The sequence below is a fragment of the Polypterus senegalus genome, chromosome 14 (assembly GCF_016835505.1).
Source record: "Polypterus senegalus isolate Bchr_013 chromosome 14, ASM1683550v1, whole genome shotgun sequence".
Taxonomy (NCBI): domain Eukaryota; kingdom Metazoa; phylum Chordata; class Cladistia; order Polypteriformes; family Polypteridae; genus Polypterus; species Polypterus senegalus.
Genome location: NC_053167.1, coordinates 134,268,076 through 134,283,701, shown reverse-complemented (window position 1 = coordinate 134,283,701; position 15,626 = coordinate 134,268,076). Strand labels below are relative to the sequence as shown.

At 39.4% G+C, this 15,626-nt stretch overlaps 1 protein-coding gene across 1 annotated transcript in view; it reads right to left on the bottom strand.

Annotated features, from left to right (window-relative positions):
* Positions 1-15,626, bottom strand: part of cfap57 (cilia and flagella associated protein 57) — a 105,130-nt gene that overhangs the window by 29,604 nt on the left and 59,900 nt on the right. The window contains exons 15-16 of the mRNA XM_039734497.1: positions 13,484-13,674; positions 9,095-9,268 (exon numbers count right to left, since the gene is read on the bottom strand). Coding sequence (XP_039590431.1) covers positions 9,095-9,268; positions 13,484-13,674 — 365 coding nt within the window. The remainder of the gene's footprint in view (positions 1-9,094; positions 9,269-13,483; positions 13,675-15,626) is intronic.

Here is a 15,626-nt window from a genome sequence, read left to right as displayed (position 1 = left end):
ACAACTGGGCTATAACTAAACCATAATAAGACCATTTATGAAGTATGATTTGGTGTGGAGCACAGCCACTACTCAAACTTCATAATACCTTATGTGAAGCATGGATTTTAATGATGAAAAAACATCACACTAAATTTTCAAAAAGAAGAGGAATGGGTAAATATAGCCACTCATTAAACGTTTTTATTTATCTTCAAATTCAAATCTTGCACTATGCCCAAGCACAAATCTAGCAAACAAGTGTTTCTCAAGCCCTTCTGCAGAAGCACAAATAAGAAAGGCTGATGACAAAAAATCCAGTAGCTAGTCATATAGTGTAGCAGATGATTAATAGAGCCCTTTAAAATCAGAAGATGTCCAGTACCACTATCAGCTCAGGATTTGCAGAAACTATTTGGCCTTGTTACAGTTTGGGGAAGTCATGTCAGAAGTGGCCTTAGCTGGAAGAGAGAGGAGAGATAGGTTGAGGGCATGCACCGATAGCCCTTTGCCGCACCCACCACAAACCAAACCACCTGGATTGGTACCTGAGTGCAATGGGTAACACCTCAGCAGCACTGTGTGAAGTTTCTTTTTTACCATGGCTGGAGTGCCAATCCTGCCACCAACTCCCAAGTGCTTACAGGGCTGAATGCAGATTCTAGTGATGGGAACTCCGGCTCTTTTCAAAGCTTCGTCTCTTTTGGATCGGCTCCCTTTAAAGAGCCGGCTCTTACGGCTCCCGAATGGCTCTTCGTTTAGTATCACTTGGATGCTTATATTTTAGCCTAATTAAGCAATTATGGTTTGTGTATAAGAAATTTCTTATTTATTGTTTTCAGACATTACGTATTTTTATGCATTTTTTCGTTACAAAAAAATACACAGTTACTATTGTTTAACATTTTAATAAAAGCTTTAAATTAACAACTTAACACAAAACCACAGCAAACAAATTAAATAAAGGCCAAACTCAGCAGCAATACAACACTATGTCTCTTTGAATAAAAGTTTTTAGGCCAGGTTGGCATTCAGAAATGCCAGATGCCTCAGCTTAGATGGGCTGATGTAATTTCTCCTCTCCTTGATTATTTGTCCTGTTTTTGAGAAGACTCTTTCTGAGGGGAGCGATGTAGCGACAATGCAAAGTCTTCCTACCAGCACTGCAGCAGGAGTACTTGGCTCTTTTCCAGGGTCAGTGGATGGCAGAAGAGAGGGCACGCTCTCCTCCAGTTGCACGGATGGGTGGGAGGTTCTTATATGTCTGTGCAGGTTTGTTGTTCACCCTGCTCTAACGGATATTTTCATATTACAAATTCTGCACTTAGCTTTGCAGTTCCCAGTATCACTGAAATGCAGACAGATGCTGCTTCTTTTTCGGCTTTCACTCATTTCTTTACTCTTCTTTTTTTCTTCACGATGCGCTTGCATTTAAATCTGGCTCCTCGTCTTTCGCAGCAACAGGTACACAGAGCGACAGTGTTGCTCTGTGCACCTGGCCTGTACCAACACTCGCTGTCTTCGGAGCGTCTGTCCCCCTTCCTTCCTTCCTTCACATAATGGTACGATCCTATTCCGATGTGTCGTTCGTGAACGAACCGGCATTATGAGCCAATGTTCTGTGTGCCCATATAAATATAGTCCCGCCCCTGCCGAATGGATTTTCAGCAGAGCTGAGCAGGAGCGGCTGAAGCTTCGGCTCTTCTCGATGGGCATCGACTCCTCCTCGTTCGCTTCAAAGCATCGGCTCTTAGAGCCGGCTCGTTCGCGAACGACTCATCACTAAGATTAACGTCATACCCAGGATGAAGAAATTGCAGGTTAAGGGTCTCGCTCAAGGGCCAAATGGAGTAGAGTCTCTTCTGGCGTTTACGAATTGAATTGGCAACCTCCAATTGCTGGTGCAGATCCCTAGCCTCACAGCAACCACTCCGCCACTCTTCTGACCAAACATTATTCTTCCAAGTTGGAAAGCAAAGGCAAGTGACTCACCTGCAACACATAAGGGCTGGGGTGCAAAAACATGACAGCAGTGCACCTGGGATGGTATATTAAATTTGAAAGAGTTAAGCTGTAAGAAAGGACAGATGCCCACAGAAGGGCTGAGGAGCACTTGATGGATTAGTGCCTGCAGGTGTTCTTCAGGTTTGGGGTTACATTTCTACAAATGGAGCTGGCAATTTGGTCAAGTGGCTCTCTTATTTCTGAGGAGCATAGGCAGCTAAACCAAGAACTGGGAATTCTGCAGCAGATAGTGAGGCCTTCACAGAGCCTTGATCTCAACATTATCAAACCATGCAGTCTGAGATTACATGCAGAAGCAACAGAGAGACACCAAAATGCTGCAGATGAACTGTGGCAGGTTCTCTGAGGTGCTTGGTACAGCCTACCAGATGGTTACCTTCAAAAACTTCACACAAGTGTCTCCAAGAGAACTGAGGCTTTGTAGTCACTGCAAATATTAAATGAATGTATTTTTTGTTTACTGTTCTCTCTAGGAAAGTTTACTGATTAGCACAAACTATTCCTGTCAATCTCGTTTAACAACATTTAATCACAGGTGCCTAACAAATCTGCGTAGTACTATTAGACATTGACATTAAAGTCAAAGTGTCTCTGCTAAATAGGCCTTTCATAGATGTGGTGAGTTATAGCTGGGTCATTGTTGGCCCAAAAATGGAAATGACACACACACACTTTATGGTTTATTGCCTTTGGGACACAGTAGGCCCCAAATTCATATGCCATGAAAACCCCTGAATACTTCTGGTGACTGTTAGCTTTTATTTGGCTCAAAACTGCAATACCAGGTATACTGGACTTGTGGTAAACTGCATTTGGGAAGTGTCTGCTCCAGACTCTAAATGGCATGCAACACTTACATATGGCTGAATGTAGCTGGGCCACTTTTAAACCAAAATAAAATATCCAAAAACATATTAAATGTTCTTGGCTGGATATGGGCCTCATTTGGGCCAGTATGCAAATGACATGAACACACCTAAATGTGGCTTAGTTATAAAGGGGGCCATAACTGACCCATAATTGCGCTGCCAGACATACTTTACATGAGTGACTGTGTCTGGGCCGTGTCTGACCTAGAATCCATATACCATGAAAATCTTTAATTGTGACTGGTTAAATCTGAGCCATTTCTGGGCCTTAATACATTTACCATTGCCATAACAGAACCATAAGTACAGTACATAAAGTAAACCAAGTTTGATCCAGAATAGTCTTCTATCAGGAGAGAGTTTACCATTAGGGCACTGTAGTATTGACTACTGAAAATGGGACTTGTTGGTCATGTGTGAATAATAAATTACAAATCAGTTATTTCAAGCAGTAAATGTATTTTGCAATATCAGTAATGTCTTGGCTTCATTTCAAATCAGTTAAATGGTGCATTGACAAAGAAACGATCACTTTCTATTAAAATCTAGAGCATTTCTGGGCAATTCCAAACATTTGAATGCTAATTTATGTTAGGTTCATTCATTTTTACTGATTTGCATAGCATGATGTACTTGTGCACTTTATAGAGGAACGTACAGTCACTGTCTGTAAAAAATGCTATATAAAGGAAGCTTGATTGATGAACTCTGGCAGCACTCAGTAAGAAGGCAGAAAATTTCTGACTGTTTTCTAGGTCACCTCATGGTGACATTCTCAAACTCACCTTTGCCATATTAGGGACTAGCAAAATACCCGCGCTTCGCAGCGGAGAAGTAGTGTGTTAAAGAAGTAATGAAAAAGAAAAGGAAACATTTTAATAATAACGTAACATGATTGACTATATATATATATATATATATATATATATATATATATATATATATATATACACACACATATATATACATCCACATATATACATATATATATATATATATGCATACATTTGTATATATGTGTGTCTCTCTCTCTCTATATATATATATATTGTGAACGATAGGGGGCGCCCTCGCTCCCTTGAACCCCTGTCCACGACTCCATACACCAGGTAAAAGTCCTCAAGTTGACTTTATTTTCTTGCCACAGTGCACAAAGCACACTCTCCTCCACAATACTCATAAATTACAATAAACCACAATAATAAACAAATAAACCAATCCTCCAGCTCCCAGGCGCGTTGCCACCCTTCCACCCAGCTCAGCTCGTTGTCTGGGAGTTCCCATAGTCCTTTTATAATCCCTGACCCGGAAGTGTTTCTGCCCAATAGTCCACAAGTCCTTTTCCCTTCCGGGTCAGGGTAAATAGTCCCTTTCTTCAACCCAGAAGTCCGTCGCTCTTCCTGTGACGAACCTCCGGGTCACAGGGCACGAAGAAGCCCTCGGTCCTCCCTGCAGCGCCCTCCTGTGGCCCCCACGGCATCCAGCAGGGCTTTGCATAAAAACTCCAATGTCCATGATGCCCTGCTGGTCTTCTGGGGACCTCCACGCTGCAAGGAGGGCTCCGCCTGGCGGCTTGGGGTATTGGCCGGGATAAATGGCCGGCCATCCATTACAATATATATATATATATATATATATATATATATATATACACACACACACACACACACACATATATATATATATATATATATAACTATATATGCATATATATATCTACATATATATACACATATATATACTGTATATATATATACATATCTACATATATATATATTAGGGGTGGGACTCGTTAAAAAAACCAAAATCTAATTAATTAGAGGCTGTGTAATAATTAATCTTGGTTAATCGCATGTAATCGCACAAGTAAATTTGCCCCAAAGCAAAGGTTTTTTTAATTTAAAAGGGTTTTAGTGGGCGACAGAATAAAATAATAGACATGGACATGAATATTGTAAACTCAAGCTCATTTAATTTCTGAAAAAAAAAGCTTTTAAACTGCATTTCAAGTTAAAACATAAACAAAAATATCATCCCTGGCTAAAATTGGGCTGACTTAAAAATAAAGTGGTATTCTAAGTACTTTAAGTACATGTTCAGAATGGTATTGTCTTTAAATTATAAGAAAAATTTCAACATAAAGTGCAGTTTTTCTTCTTAAAAAAATAAGGCAGAAACATAAAAGGTAATTTGACCAGCTTCACCTTTAAACTCTGAGTAACCTTAGCCAAAATGATTTTGTACATTAGGCTAAAACAGTGTGATCATTGAACATTTTGTAATTAGATGTAAGTAAAATTACTAACGGTCACGGAAGTCCAATGATCCCCAGTAAGAGCCACAAAGTCCGATTTCTGTAATGCATCTAAATTTACTTGCTTTTCAGTGTCATAAAGCTGTTGAATTTTACTTGAAATAGTCTCTCGGCATGGTAGTCGGAAAGTTGGATCACCTGACGCTAATTGTAGCACATTTTCTAACCCCCTATCTTCCACCACTATTATTGGCCTACAGTCCAAAGCAATCCATTTTGCGAGAGAATTTGTTTGTTTGACCGATGTTGACTTACTAATTTTGGTCCTGAAGCCAGTCATTTCATCAGGTTTGGGCTGCCGACACCTTTTGTTGGTACTCGAACTCGCACTGCTAGTGCTAACAGCATACACAGTTTCTGTGCTCGCTGTAACATGTTTTGCATTTAGATGGAACTGTAAGGTTGAAGTGCTTCGGTGGTCTGCAAACTCCTGTTTGCACTGTTTGCACAAAAACCACGCTTTTATCAAGGCTTCCATCGGGTAGTCTTTTGAAATGAAATTTGCTTCCGATCAGTCCTAGCAATGCGCTTTCTTCAGACTCTTCCATTTTTGTAGCTCTGATGTGTGCATCAATGTAATCAATGTACCAGGAAATCATGCATTGACAAAAGTTCCCCTTTGCTTGGAATGCAAAGTGTGATTAAATGCGTTATTTTTTTAACGCGTTATGGAGCACATGCATCGAAGCTTCAAGGGGATGCAAGGAATACAAACTCTCTCCCCTGAGCAACTGCCAGTAAAAATAGTTGCCTCAATTAGGTTCTTTTGCAGACACGTGACCTGAAGTCTCGTGCCGTTACAAAGTCTCGGTGGCTGTAAGGTTTTCAGTAATATTAGTGGTGTCCCAACCCTCAAAATTAGATTATGCTCAGTAGTGCCTGGAGGATTCAGAGTGTGGAGAAACCCTAGAGACAGCGTGTGTATTAATTTGTGGATTTTTCTGTGAGTATTTGGTGGCAGCGTCACAAAGTTGCTTCCGCAAGACCGTGTTAGCTGCAGAGCTCAGCTCAGAGCGAAATTAAGTGAATAAAAAATAGGTGAATGGGAGGGGAGATGATGACGTCAATCCCATCCACAAACACAGTCTCTTGGAATTTGCATAAGCACAGTCCTTCACCAGCAATTTTAACTTAGTTACAAAGTGATCAAAACTCTTGTTTATACCCTGCGTCCTCTCATTAAACTTGTATCCCGCAAATATCGTATAAGTAGTGGGCATGACAAACGCCAGCGGCAGCCTGTCTATAAACTTAATTTAAACTTACGGTTTACACCGTGCTTTGTTTCTGCTGTAGCATCAGTAGCTCCATATGCTTGTATGCGTCACTCGCTCGCTTCTTATTGTTTTGCTGCCTTCTCAATTGTATAATGCATGTTTTCTTTAGTGGTCTTTGGAGCTCCTACTTGTTTTCTACGTATTGCCTTCACAGTCAGTTCACGTGATTACGTGGGAGGCGCCACACAACTCCGCCTCCCACGGCCATCACGCTGCACTCAATTACAGTATATGGAGAAAAAATAGGTTCCAGTTATGACCATTACGCGTAGAATTTCGAAATGAAACCTGCCCAACTTTTGTAAGTAAGCTGTCAGGAATGAGCCTGCCAAATTTCAGCCTGCCACCTACATGGGAAGTTGGAGAATTAGTGATGTGTGAGTCAGTCAGTGAGTGAGTCAGTGAGGGCTTTGCCTTTTATTAGTATAGATACCAGGGGGCCAGAGAATACAGAGTAACCGAGCAAGAAACAGCACTGGGTAGGGAGGCAGGCCACTCACACACACAACAACACTCAGACTGGGACAATTTGAAACTGCCAATCAAAATAATACACATGCTTTTGCAGATGTAATAATAATAATAATAATAATAATAATAATAATAATCTCTCTATTATAATAAAAAAAATCTTGGGTCGAGATGTGATCTTCTCGAGACAAGACATTATTACAACGTTTGGAAGCAAGACCCATAAGACGGTGACTTTTGCACGTCATGCAATATTTACAAACAATTTAAAACAAGATCACAGACATCTAACCTTGCAGTTGTTGGAATGCTTTTGGTAGACACATTTCATGTGCTCTCAGCTCTTAAATATTTTATATGTTCTAAATAGCACATCAACGACTAAGCAAAGAAGAAAGAGCAGTGCGTCGAAAAGAGACACAAAAGCGTTGCAGAGAAAAGAAGGCAAAAAAGGATGCACAAGAGAACAAAAATAATCTATGTGCAAATTCAGAAAATAAGGAATGTAATAATCAGCCTGGACCAAGTGGAATTGAAAACCTAGTAGGTCCAATCGTGGTCAGAAATAAAAGACTTCATAAAGACGTTCAAAAACGTTGGCATGATACACATTTAGAGCAGGTTAGAGATTATGAAAGTAACACAAACAAATGGAAATTATTACTCGGTGAAATAACGGAACAGCAAAAAGAGATCGAATACGTGGACACAGGTGATATGTCAGAAGTACGTAGATATTGTAAGGCTTTAAAGTTTAAGTCAGAGACTTGTAGATCGTCTGATTCGTGTTGCCATCATGGAAAAGTAGTGCTGCCTCCCAATGAAGAGGCGTATTCGTGAGAATTAAAAGATTTGTTGTTTGGTGAAAGTGAAATCCACAAACATTACAGAGAAAATATCCGAGTCTACAATAATCTGCTTGCGTTCGCATTATTCAATGCACAAAACGTAGATTTACACAATAATGGACTATACGCTATAAGAATCTGTGGTCCCGCAACAATTAAAGATACAACTTTAGTTTTGAAGAAATCACAATTCGGTCATGTGTATATTTATGATTATGGAGACGCGATGCAACATAGAATCGAAAGAGTATGTAATAATTCCCAGGAAAATAATAATCTCTTTAAATTGTATATCCAGATAAGCAAACCCGGGGGTGGGCGAGTGAAGCGAGCAGGGGGCAGAGCCCCCTAGTAATAATAATAATAATAATAATAATGATAATGTTTTATTTATTTAGCACCTTTCAAACACTCAAGGACACTTTACAATTTAACAAAAACACATTAACAAGACAGTAGAAGTTACATACAAGAAAAGAAATAATACTCATTGAAAAGATGTGTTTTTAGCAGGGCCATCACACTGAAAGCTCTGTCACCCATAGTTACTAACCTGTATTTAGATACAATGAGTAAGTTAGGGTCCGATGATCTTAATGCACGGGAAGGAGTGTAAGGAAGCAGCTGCTCAGACAGATAATGAGGGGCTAAACCATGAAGGTCTTTAAAGGTGAGAAAAATAATTTTATATTTGATTCTTGAAGAAACTGGTAACCAATGCAAATCATAAAGGACAGGAGTGATGTGAGCAGTTTGTTTAGTGTGTGTATGTAGACGAGCAGCAGAATTCTGAACATATTGTAATCTATTGATATATTTAGACAGGAGTCCACAAAACAACGCATTGCAAAAGTCCAAACGGGTAGTGATGAAAGCATGAATGAGTGTTTCAGTATCCTTCACCCTGAGGAAAGAATGCAGATGAGCAATGTTGCGAAGATGAAAAAAGGCCGTCTGTACTATTGAGCTGATGTGCGGTTGAAAAGTAAGAAGGTGATGACACCCAAATTACAGACTGAGGCTGAGAAGAGACCCCTCAAAGACACAAGTAGAACATACAAACTCCACACAGAGAATTACCAGGAGCAGTGTTTGCACCAAGGAAGCAGTACTATTCACATGCCATCATGTTGCCTACTGCAGTAAACAGTATATACAGTAAAACAAAGAATGATTGTCCAAAGTACATATTAAGAAGAGCCCTGTTATTATGAGAAAGACAAAAGAAGATACTTTGTGTCTGTCTGGCTTTGTCAATAGCAGTGTTAATTATAAGAAAACATAACTGAACTATTTTTGACACATTCTTACCTTCTTTTTCATGATGCCGGTCTCGCCTTTCAGCAGCAGGTTGGCCTTTTTTTCCTCCTTAACTTGACTTTCAAACTTGGTCTTTATGTCGAGTATCTCTCTGTCGCCATCCTCCTCCACTTGCTTTATGGTTTCCTCAAACTCCCGCACTTGCTGCCGGGACTCATCCTGACACTGCAAAGGAAGAGAAGTCACAGGTAAAAGGAGTTCTTGGACAGACTGGACTGTGACATAATAACGGCAGGCAAATTTGCAGTCTTCACATGATCGTTATCATAATCGGCAACATCATCATCATCACTGTTTTCATTCAGCTTTTCTGGTGAGGGTTGTGGTGGATTGTGTAAAAAAGTAAAGTGCAAGCACTTCCAGACCGCAGCAAGTCTGAAAATGACATTAATCAAGTTGCAAATTTTAAGTTATTTATTCAATGAGGGACAAATTCATTAAAAATGTTTAGCAAAAGAAGTGGTGAAAATGGAGAGCAAAAACTGCCTGAATTTTATTGGATCATTTGCTTTTCTTGCGTGATAGCCAACTACTGTTCTGCATGGTGTCACACAGAAGTATAAATTGCTTTTGACACCTTTGTATTAAAATATAAATCAGCCTTATGGATGAGCAGCTGTGTAAAAAGGAATGTCTGCCACAGAAGTTGTAGAAGAAATGCCCTTTGTTAAGTTCGAAGGCTATCGCACCTTAGCGCATTGTCATCTTGAGTGTCTGAAGTGCATGACTGATATTACATCAGTATGGAGTCTGTGTCTACAACATACAGTTGTGCTTGGAAATTTGTGAACCCTTTAGAATTTTCTATATTTCTGCATAAATATGACCTAAAACATCATCAGATTTTCACTCAAGTCCTAAAAGTAGATAAAGAGAAACCAGTTAAACAAATGAGACAAAAATATTATACTTGGTCATTGATTTAATTTAATTTAATTATTATTATTATAATTAACATTATACAAAGTTATTGTCTGTTATACCTGCATTGTTATCACTCTTTAATTTAATATTGTTTATTTTTATCAGTATGCTGCTGCTGGAGTATAGGAATTTCCCCTTGGGATTAATAAAGTAAGTAAGTAAGTAAGTAAGTGTGTGTGTGTGTGTGTGTGTGTGTGTGTGTGTATGTATGTATCTATCTATCTGTTTTGGTTGCTTCTTCCTAAAAGTCCAGCATATTACTGAAACACGCCCTTCCCCATCTGAACCCATGCTGACTTTTTGCTAACACACCTGTGCTGCTTGACCTTTTCTGAATAATTTCTTGCATTAAATCAACTGTGATGCATGTTATGCTTACTGGCATGCAACTACTCTGATAGTTAGATGCCTGATCATCCATTTTATACGTACAACAAGATAATTTGTTGGCTTATAATCTTTTGGAATTTCCCCAGCATGCAGGTTTTCAAAAACATGTACCAGGGGTTTCTATCTGTACTGACTAACATCCTTAAGTACTTGAGGATAAATGTTATCTTGTCCTAATAATTTGTTAGGTTTCAGTACTTCTCCTGCTACAATTTCCATAATTTCCAAGTCATTCAGTACCACTTTAGTAGTCCCTGATACTTTCAGGAGGTTAGAACTTCTTCATACATACAAACTTGAGAAAAAGTTCGAAGCATCTGCTATTTATTCTCTACATTCCAGTTTGCCTAGTTCCTAATACTCTTCACGTCCTTCTTGACTGTTCTTTCACCACTAAAATATTAAATTAATATGGGTTATTTTGCCTTTTCTTCAATATTTCTCTCTAACTGTCTTTTAGCTTTCCTATCCTTTTGAACCATTGCTCTTGTATGCCCTATGGTAAAGCACTAGGGTTAAAACAGCAGGTATTGGAGTTATACAGCAGGACCATACACAAAATCAGTAATTAGTATAAGGTAACAACCAGTCGCAGAAGGGATGCTATTGCCATTTGAGAGATGTAATCCCTCTGGCAGGCCACTGGTTCTTCCCATAGAGGGCACTGCTAGATATACCCCTTTATGAAGGGATCTAAGGGCACTGTAACTGGCGTCTTGTGATCTGAAAAGCGGTGACATTATTGTGAAATCTTTCCAGATTGCTAAGCTTTTCTCCCTGTCATGGGCAGTAAGCACAGTAGTCCTATTTTAGTCAATGGGTCTGAAAAAGTAATTGAGGTTCTTTTTAGACAATTTTATGTGTAAAATGGTACAGGTATTTGGAGTAGGTATGATAGGGTACATTTTCCCTTGCTTTATTCTATAGGCCAAGAAAAGGCAATTAGTAGGTAAGGTAGTTACAGTGGGTACGGAAAGTATTCAGACCCCCTTCAATTTTTCACTCTTTGTAATATTGCAGCCATTTGCTAAAATTATTTAAATAAATTTTTTCCCTCATTAATGTACACACAGCACCCCATATTGACAGACAAAAAAAAGAATTTTTGAAATTGTTGCAGATTTAGTAAAAAAAGAAAAACTGAAAGATCTGTATTGGACAAGTGATGAGCAGTGCCTGGTTGTCTCCACACATACCGCTTAGAATTAAGGCCAAAAAGTTCTATCTTGGTCTCATCAGATCAGATAATCTTATTTCACACCATCTCAGAGTCCTTCAGGTGTCTTATAGCAAACTCCATGCGGGCTGTCATGTGTCTTGCCTCTCCTCAGTGTGTGGAGACAACCAGGCACTGCTCATCACTTGTCCAATACAGTCCTCACAGTGAAGCATGGCGGTGGCAGCATCATACTGTGGGGGTGTTTTTCAGCTGCAGGGACAGGACGACTGGTTGCAATCGAGGTAGAAGATGAATGCGGCCAAGTACAGGGATATCTTGAGCAAAAACCTTCTCCAGAGTGCTAAGGACCTCAGACTGGGCCGAAGGTTTACCTTCCAACAAGACAATGACCCTAAGCACACAGCTTAAATAACGAAGGAGTGGCTTCACAACAACTCTGTGACTGTTCTTGAATGGCTCAGTCAGAGCCCTGACTTAAACCCAATTGAGCATCTCTGGAGAGACCTAAAAATGGCTGTCCACCAACGTTTACCATCCAACCTGACAGAACTGGAGAGGATCTGCAAGGAGGAATGGCAGAGGATCCCCAAATCCAGGTGTGAAAAACTTGTTGCATCTTTCCAAAGAAGACTCATGGCTGTATGAGCTCAAAAGGGGGCTTCTACTAAATACTGAGCAAAGGGTCTGAATACTTAGGACCAGGTGATATTTCAGTTTTTCTTTTTTAATAAATCTGCAACAATTTCAAAAATTCTTTTTTTTGTCTGTCAATATGGAGTGCTGTGCGTACATTAATGAGGAAAAAAATTAATTTAAACGATTTTAGCAAATGGCTGCAATTAACAAAGAGTGAAAAATTGAAGGGGGTCTGAATACTTTCCGTACCCACTGTATACTTGCTAATTATAGAGTGGAGAAGGGCAATGTGTTGAATCTTGATTACCACATGCAAGTCAGAATTTCACTGTCCTCTGGGCACATTACCCATAAACCTATTGTGTCATAGACTGTTCAGTGTTATTTATTAATAAATTCTACCCAAGCATTCATTTTCTAAAGCCACCCGTTCCAGGAGGCCAGTAATAAGAAATGCAATTCTGGACTCAATGTTTTTGTTATATGCTTGAACGTCACAAAGCATACAAGTCCCGAAAAGTTACAAAACGTGCCCACTTAAAGTGGAAAGACCTTAAAAAATCCAACTAGTAACAGTGAACGGCACATAGAAACTTTATAAATAAAAAGATTTATTAATACAAAAATGCTCTAAAGCACTAGAATCAGCTCAGATGAGCACAAAGGCAAAAAGAGTTGCTTAAACAATAAATAGAATATGATAGCAATACAGTAATCCAATGGTAAATTCAAAAAACAGAGCAAACAGATCAAAAATCCACGAATACACAAATCCAAGAACTCACAACAAAACATGGGGAACACAACAGAACGTATAGGGACATAAATAAATTAAATAATCAAATGTAAAGAAAATGCGATTGATAGCCAGAATCTTGTTATATAATTAGTTTTGACTGTTCTATTTAATTGCTTCAGCACTACGTTTCTCACAAATGTCTTTCCTTCCTTTGAGTCAAACATCATGTGTGTTGATAACGTTTAAACCGAAATTGTGCTAACATAATGTACGATGCAAAAAAACAAGTAAAATACTTCAAATAGCATCCAATAATTTCACCACCAAAAAAAGCTGTATACATACAAAAACACAAAAAAATGGTGACATAACAATGCCACCGTGAGAATGATAAAAATAGAAATGACCAAAATAAAAATGATTTAACATATCAAAAGAAAAGCAAAATATCAAAATTTAATTACCAACTCGTACCTTGAATGTTGCAAAACTATTATCAAAACCCTGTTACCTGTTCTAAAGTGGTCTGCTTCTCCTCTATCTTGGTCTCATAATATTCTGTGAGATCCTCCAATGCCAAGGACTTGCTTTCCTCCAACTCATGCAGTTGCTTCTCGTATTCCTCCTGCATGCGCTGGGACTTCGTCTGGAGCTCTTGGTATTTCTCGTATTCCAGCATTAGCTTCTGGTTGTTAGCAGATTCTGAAATGTTGGAACATAAATTTTGCCAAATTAAAGCGCTTCAGAAAAATCATTAAAAGAGCCAGAAAAGCAGAAAAGATACCAAAGACCACACCTGATTCCAACCTTCCTTCTCATTCAGAAATATTCTTTCTAAGAGTTTGTGTTTATAATGTAACTAGCAATATACCCGCGCTTCGCAGCGGTGAAGTACTGCCTTAAAATTTTTATTAAGAAGAAAATTAAACCTTTTTAAACTGAGGGAAAACATACCAATAATTATTTGTTAAGGATCTCTTTGTATACCACATTGTGAGTTCAGCCCTCTGGTTGTAAAATGACCAAGCTGTGCGCTGAGCTTACTCTTCAGCATGCAACGTACAGTTGGCCATGTGAACAGTAATCTTGCCTTAAATCTCACAGCTTGGATTGCTGCTGTCATAATCGGTTTGAGTTTCATGGTTTGTTTCAATTACGTTAGTATTTGTAGGACTTGTTGTGTTGAAGTGACATTCGGCATCTGTCAAGCGTTGTAAGTATACAACCGGTTTCATCGATAACTTCACATCCAGGTTTTTAGAGTTCAAACATTCATAAACATCAAAGTGTCCACTACTGAAATTGTCAGCTGTGAATCTAAGATGTTTAAGAAGCATTGGCGGTTGTCGAAAGGTGTAAAATATTTGGCCATTTCGGTACACTTGAAAGCAACAACCGAACAATTCAGCGGTAGCCATCAACTCACATGCAGAATAGGTGAAGGGCTTAAGCATTTCACTCTTATAGTGCTCCTGTGTAGTCTAATTATCTCCTGTACTGTCATCAGTCCACACCTTGAACCTGTCCCAGTCATTCAATACATAAGACACAATGTTCCTCCGGATATCAAGAGAGAGCCTGATATGGCCGTGCAATATGTAACAAAGAGAATGGAAAAGGCAGGTGCCATCTCCGGGCACGGAAACACTCGTTAAGTGACAGTTCTTTGATCGATGGTGATCACCTCGATAGACATGTCAATGGGGGTACGGTTGGAACGATAAAGGATATGGGTCCTTGAACAATGTAAAGTAAGTCTAAAATACCTACACAATAACTATAATCGTAATAAACGAACAATAAAACAGCGGAGAAGCCGTGGATTAAATAAAAAGGCTGCAGTTATCAGCAGGGAGACATGAATCCTGTGGCAAAGCAAGGAAGGGAATGTAGAGACCGGAGTGACGGACGGCCTTATATAGGCAGGCAGCCAACAACGTGGGAGGCATTGGGATGGGTGACCCATCGCCGCCTCACACTGTGCTCGAGCTGGAGGTTATGGACATATATATGTACGTAAGTAGGATTCAGTCAGCATGGGAACCCGTGTACCAAATTTCTTGAAGATGGGCCCATAAGTAACAAAGTCATACCACTGAAATAAGTACGTACATCGGTTTTGGTTAGCGCAGGTAAACCGCCTACCAAATTTCGTGAAGATGGGGTCAGCCTTCTACCTACACGGGAAGTTGAAGAATTAGTGACGTTGGAAAGTTCAATATGGTGGCCGACAGTGGCGTCATACCACCGAAAAAAGAACGTACATCGGTTTCAGTTAGTGCAGGGAAGCCGCCTACCAAATTTCGTGAAGATGGGGCCATAAATAAGAAAGTTCAACATGGTGAACGTTGTCGACCGTTATGACCATTACGTGTGGAATTGCTTAACTTTTGTAAGTAAACTGTAAGGAATGAGCCTGCCAAATTTCAGCCTTCTACCTACACGGGAAGCTGGAGAATTAGTGATGAGTGAGTCAGTGAGTGCGTAAGTGAGTGAGTGAGTCAGTGAGGGCTTTGCCTTTTATTAGTATAGATATTCAAAGTCCATCTGTAGTCCCATCCTTATTGTTCCTCAGCGTTATGATCTGGCCTTTCCAAAATCACACATCTGTGCCAAATTTATTCTCAGTAGACCATTAAAATAATGTATTTGAA